The following is a 6,529-nucleotide window of genomic DNA, read 5'->3' on the forward strand; positions in this document are numbered from 1 at the left end:
TAAGAAGGACCTACTGTAGAGCACAGGGAACTCTACTCAATACTCTGTAATGGCCTATATGGGAAAAGAATCTAAAAAAGAGTGGATATATGTATACGTATAGCTGATTCACTTTGCTCTACACCTGAAACTAACACAACATTGTAAATCAACTATACTCCAATAAAAATAAATTTTAAAAAAAAAGAAGCAAAGCACATTAAAAAAAAAAAAAAAAGAATCTGCTGGTTTACGATAAGAGCTATTTGTTCAGCGGACCCGCATTTTATTCCTTGGAAAACTCTGGTTAAGTGACTCGCCAACGGTCACACACACTGATGGTGGATCCTGGACTCAGATCCAGAGCGTACAGCAGCGGTTCTCAAAGTCTGGTCCCCAGGCCAGCAGCAAGAGCATCATCTGGGAGCTCGATGGAAATGCAGATCCTAGGGCCCCCCAGACCTAATGCGTCAGAAACTCTGGGTGCGGGACCCAGAAATCTGTGCTGAGACAAGCTCACATAAAGGAGCCCCAGCTGCCTCTGCACATGGGCTTCCGAGCTGCCTGCTTCTTTACAAGGGGCTGAGACCCATGAGCTCAAAAGCCAGCCAGCACCAAACTCAAACCTTCACACATCCATTTGTTTTGAAATGAAGCCTGAATAAGCAGATTTTTTTAGCCATTTATAGAGTCTGCCTGCTTTGCATATCCCACGAAACTGTGCCCAACGTGGACAGTCATAGATAAGATCAACCCTGTAGCTGTAAAGACCTTAAGCCACTGCTGTCCTTGGGCGGTCCCTGGCCAGAGACTCAACATCGTGAGGGCAACACCGGCTGTGAGTGTGAGCCTCTCTCCCAAACCCCTCCACCCAGCACTCCCCGAGCAGGCCTTTGCTCTGGTGAGCTATCCCAAGTACCTGAAACAGTGCTCGGTACAAAGTCAGTGCTCAGTACATATCTGTGAAATGAATGAATGAGGAGCCGGCCAATGAACCTAGGGTTGTGAACACCCCACATGAACCGGTTTCAGGCTGCCAGAGACCTGAGTCTGCACTGCAGGGCTGGTGTCAGCCAGCCAAGTGCCCCCCTACTCAAAAACACCACAGGACCCAGACATGACTGCGCCTGGACTCTGGCCTGGGAGCTACATAGATGGGGGCTCCCAACCAGAGTGGCTTAAAGAGCAGGAGTTGGAGAGAGCCTGGACACCGGGCCCTGAGCCCCCTGTGCCACCAGGAGTCACAGGCTGGGCTGTGCGCGCCACCCTGCCTTCCTGATGTGCTTCCCCACTTCATGAGGAGGCCCTCTGTTCTTCTAAATCAGGGGGAAAACCAGGGCTTCCGGGTCTCCTCTAAAGAACGAACAACAGTTCACATGATCTTCAAAATTCGTTCATGAAGTAAATAAAGTCGGCACTGATGGTTCCATTTTACAGATGGGGAAAGTAAGCCCCAAGAGTCAAAGCAACTTGCCCAAGGCCGCAAAGCTGGTGGACGCCAGGCCCAGAGCACAGCATTGGTCTTGTGACTGCCCCAGCCAGTCCCGGGGACACCTGCTGTCCCACAGATGGAGATAGGAACACCAGCTGGAGACCAAGAAGTCCAGGTGGACAGAGCCCCTGGGAACACAGACTGCAGGGCCCGAGAGATCTCGTGGCCCTGGGGCGCTTTGGAGCAGAGCGTGCGGCAGGCTCACGTCATGAGCCAACGCTTGTCAGGACAACAAGCGTGCTCTCAGAAAAGGTGGCACTGGGGACACCAATTTACACGGGACTTTTCCAGAAGTGGGGAGGGCCTCCAGCCCCCAGGGATGCTTTCTCCAAGGCACAGCGTGGATGGTTACGTGTGGGCTTAGGAGGCAGAAGCCAGAGGCCACTCAGGAGCCATGCGCCTTGACTGGACATGTCACTCCGATCTTGCCTTCCCTTGTTTGCCTCATGCTTAACATGGCGGTAGCGATGCCTGCTGGGTATCTAGGGGACAGTTAAGTGAAACGCCCTCACCACGATTTGGCACAGAACCTGGCACACACTGGAGGGTCAACACGTAGCACGTAGAGTAATAATTCTTATTCCTCATTATTACTATGATTACTGCTGTTACTGTCATTGCTTTGGCCTGCAAGCCCCGCGGGGAGGGGCTCTGAGCGCTTCACCCCTTCCTCTTTTGTCCCCCCCGGATGCCCGTCTACTACTCAGGTGGCCGCGAGGTCCAGTGACCCAGAGTGGTCCAGGTTTCCTGGGACCATCCCAGTTTACGACTGCTGTCACAGCAGTGTCCTTGCTCACTCCTCCAGTGTCCTGTCACAGCTGAGAACACTCTGCGCGTCCCTGAGAGCAAGGACCCCCGGGGCCCAGCACAGTGCAGCCCAGAGCCAATTCCCCAGAAACGTCCCTCAGACCTCATGGAACCTTCCAGAAAGCCCAGGGGTCCTGTCCCAGCGTCACAGGCCCAGCAACCCTCCAAATGCCCTGCCCTCTAGCTGTGTGGAGCAGATGGCAGACACCGTACCTTTTGGAATCCAGTCGGCTCCCCTGGAGAATTCTGCGTCTGTTATTTTAGGTAAGGAGAGGAAAAGGGAAAAAAAAAAAAAAAAACGAAGTTAAGTGAGTGAAACTTAAATCCCAGCAGAGCCTGTAATGGAATATTCATTTTGTCAGGGGAGTGTTTCTTTAAAACTTGTGGTCATCTGGACAGGCTGAACCAGCAGGTGATTCAATTTAATGAGCTTTTTAACGGGCCTGGGGCCCAGGTGGGGATCCTGTCTGGGAAGCCCTGGGCCAAGGCCACGGGCATGCTGACCTGGCTGGGGCTGGGGTGACACCTAGTGGCCGACATGGCCGTTTCAAGGCCAGAAAAGCTGCAGCCCCAAAGCTTGGAGTCTGGGGTCTGAGGGCCTAAAGGGCTCCAGGAGGCCACCCACCCTGTCCTTGGATTAACCTCCGTGCCTCAGTTTCCCTATCAGTGCTCAGGGATAACGGTACCTCCATTATAAGATCGTAATGAGGACATAGCATTTAATAAAGGCTGTTATGAGTTTAGCTATTGTTATTGTTTTGTGTGAGACTTGGGGGCGCCTGGGGGAAGGTGCTTCCTCAATGTCACAAAGCAGGTTAGTGGGGGAGGGGGCCTAGATCGCAGGTCCCACTCCAGCGTTCCCTCTGTCATGCCTCCAACACCAGGGTGCGTTTAGTGATGGCTTTGCCCCTTCCTAGCCATGTGAACTTGGGTGAGTTTTTTAACTCTTCACAGTCTCAGCCCCACCCTGAAGGCTGCAGATGCAATTACTCCGGCAGAGGGCTACTGTAAGCACTGAATGGGACGATGCACGTAACGGTTTCAGGTTGGTAAGTAGCAAAGCTGTTGTTATTGGAGCTCCAGCTTCAATGGGTGGCAGGAGAGCCAAATGACAAATTGCAAGTCACGTGCCTAGGACCCATGAGTCTCCGTCTCCTCTCTCTGAGTGGTCCCCTCAGCCTGGTCTGTGGAGGCATGGGGCAGAGTGGATGCGGGCCCAGCTATGTCTCCCCAGGGCCTGGGACCTGTGCATCCTTAGCACGTACAAGCAGGTGGCTGGAGTCCTTTAGTTTGGACTTGTAGAGCATCCACCGGTAGCGCAGATCCTCCAGCTTATCTGAGGACCCCCTTGCTGGCCTGAGACGAAGGAGGTTTTCAAAGAGATGCTGACCTTCTGGTACCCGAGCCTCCAGCTCCTAGAGGGAGAAAGACAGGGTCATGTTTGCCTTCCAAATGGCCGGGGAGGTCCCACCTGGTTGGTCTGGAGGAGCCATTCAGATTTCACTTAAGAGGCAGCCCACAGAATAAGGCCCTGCGTGATAAACTCGGGAGGTTGAACTCTACACTGAAATGTTTTCACTGGGCGAAGACAAGGTCATATTTAGGATTCTGAACGGTCACTCTGGCTACAGAATGAGCCATTACTGAGATGCAGACCCAACAGGAAGGAGGGAGGCCAGCTTGGAGGCTATTGTCATAGTCAAGGTCAAAAATGATAAATGCCTAGATTAAGACAGTGGTAGTGAGGAAACAAACAACAAAAACCCAGGGGGTGGAATCAAGAAGGGCTTGGCGACTAATTCGATGTGGGAGAAAGAGAAAGATTTGTGGTAGATGGAATATCCCTCCAGCCCCCTGCCATATCCATGCCTTTTGCAATATGCCTTTGCAACATTTCCCATCAAGAGGTGGAGTCTGTTTTCTCTCCCCTTGAATCTGAGCCGGCCTTGTGACTTTCTTTGTCCAACAGAATGCAGGGGAAACGATGTTGTGCCAGTTTCTAGCCTAGGCCTGCAAAGGCCCTGCATGCCCCCACTCGCTCTCTCAGACCCTGCCTCTGTTCTGGGAAGCCCAGGCTGCCCTGCAGGAGGATAAGAGATAAGAGATTCGTGCTTATCTCGAATAGCCCACCAAGCTCCAGAGGACAACCACCCTGCTGGTCTACAAATAAGGGCACCCGGCCAAGATCAGAAGCAATGCCCGCTGACCTCAGTCAGTCTGAATTGCCAAACTTCAGAATCATGAATTAAATAAACAGTTGTTCTCTTAAGCTACAAACTGTTGGAATGGCTTGTTCCATAGCAAGAGTTAACCGATAAAAGAATTGTGATTAGTGGTGATATTTTCCAAGTTGGGGACTACAGCAGTAGGCTGAATGAATAGATGAATGAATGGATGGTTCTTCTAAAATATTTGAAGCAAAAAAGTTTTCTTCTTCTTTTTTTTTTTTTTTTTTACCAATTTATCTATGTATTTTTGGCTGCGTTGGGTCTTCACTGCTGCACGCGGGTTTCTCATTGCGGTGGCTTCTCTTGTTGCGGATCACAGGCTCTAGGCACGCGGGCTTCAGTAGTCGTGGCTTGTGGGCTCTAGAACGCAGGCTCAGTAGTTGTGGCGCACGGGCTTAGCTGCTCCGCGGCATGTGGGATCTTCCTGGACCAGGGATCGAACCCTTGTCCCCTGGATTGGCAGGCAGATTCTTAACTACTGCGCTACCAGGGAAGCCCTGAGGCAAAAAAGTTTTAAAAACTATTATTTATACACAAGCCAGAACAGCTCAAGAGCTATGTATGTGCTCCTGTTTTTAGAACTCCTTGGCGACAAGCACATCTCTGGGGGCAAATCCTTCGGAAACAGGGCCTTTCCTTGGGAACAAACCTGCAGTTTTGCTTCTCTGGTCCTCAGGTCCTTGGCGGTGGCAGTTCTCATGGCGATGATTCTAACCAACTTGGAATTATCCACCTGCAGCCAGTGCTCAAAGCTCCTCAGGAGCTGGGAGAAATCTTCACAGCTGGCTTCCTCCTCCTGAAGCACATTTGTCTGTGGGAAGGCACAGCACGACCAACGCATCAGAGTTTTTGAAAACAGTCCACTAGCCACATGTCCCGGGGATTCCATCTGAGCAGAGGGGTGGGGCCAAGGATGCCCAAACGGTGATAAGAGACACCTAGGGGTCGGGGGGTGGGGTGGGGGATGAGGAATGCATCTCTACTCAATGTGGCCATGTTTAGGGGCCAAAGACATTCCTCACTGTCACCTCCCTGGTCTCCTGGAGACAGCCAGCATCATCCCTTACCAGGATGTCTATAACAGTGGTCAACTTCTGCCACTTTTGTCCCCCTCCAGGCTATGCGGCCAGAGTGATCTATCTAAAATGCAAGGCCACTCAGCTGAGCCTCACTTATACACTTTAGTGGCCTCTCACACTCCTTGATGTGGCCTGAGAGCCTCAGATTCCGGCTCTGCCTGGCTCTGCAGACTGTGCCACCTGCCCCATCCGCTGAGCTCTCGGCCCCTGGCGCCGGTGCCCTCCCCCTCGGTCTTTGCACACATGGCCTCCTCCGCGTGGGATGCACCCCTTCCACTCCTCTCCTTGACTCCCACTCGGCCGTGAGGATGCCCTGACATTTCCTTTTTCCCAGGAGGGCTTCGCTACCCCAGGTCACATCACTCTGCAACAGGCTGCCATAGCGCCTGGCCCCTCTGCCTCCGAGAAATGCATGTTCTGTAAACACTTATTCTGTTGCCTTGTGGTTCCCATTTCCTTACTCCTCAAAATGTGCTCCGAGGCCCAGCAGCCTAAGCATCTCCTGGGAGCTTGTAGAAATGCAGAGTGACGCGCCCCAGCCCAGACCTGCTGAATCAGAATCTGCCTTTTAACACGATCTGGCGGCACATGACAATCTGAAAAGCTCTGTGCTGGATTCTACGTTCTCTGAGGGTTGGAAGTGTCTCTGTTTTATTGACAGCTGTGTCCCAGCTCCAAGCACAGCCCTCAGAACATAGTAACAGTCAGAAGTGCTTTCTGGATGGGGAAGTGAAAGAATGAATGGGAAAACAACTGAACGGACGTGTTGTCTTTGAAGAAAAAGGAATGGACTTCTTTCCAATGTGGTTTCGTTTTTTAAAGCCAATCAAGGGAAGGGATGGATGATACAATATAGATAGGTTAGTTCTTTTTACAAAATACAGTTTAGGGCACAAAAAATACCCATCTTGTGTGCTTTCCGTTTGCATCTGGGGTCAGCAGGA

The 6,529-nt window shown here is 51.8% G+C and overlaps 1 protein-coding gene across 1 annotated transcript in view; it reads right to left on the minus strand.

Moving 5' to 3' along the window:
- The window catches only part of SYNE3 (spectrin repeat containing nuclear envelope family member 3), a 49,321-nt gene that overhangs the window by 8,310 nt on the left and 34,482 nt on the right, over positions 1-6,529 (minus strand). The window contains exons 14-16 of the mRNA XM_007447323.1: positions 5,156-5,317; positions 3,544-3,693; positions 2,492-2,530 (exon numbers count right to left, since the gene is read on the minus strand). Of these exons, the coding sequence (XP_007447385.1) occupies positions 2,492-2,530; positions 3,544-3,693; positions 5,156-5,317 (351 nt within the window). The remainder of the gene's footprint in view (positions 1-2,491; positions 2,531-3,543; positions 3,694-5,155; positions 5,318-6,529) is intronic.

This window comes from Lipotes vexillifer, unplaced genomic scaffold, assembly GCF_000442215.2.
Source record: "Lipotes vexillifer unplaced genomic scaffold, Lipotes_vexillifer_v1.1 scaffold1017, whole genome shotgun sequence".
In the NCBI taxonomy this organism is placed as follows: Eukaryota; Metazoa; Chordata; class Mammalia; order Artiodactyla; family Lipotidae; genus Lipotes; species Lipotes vexillifer.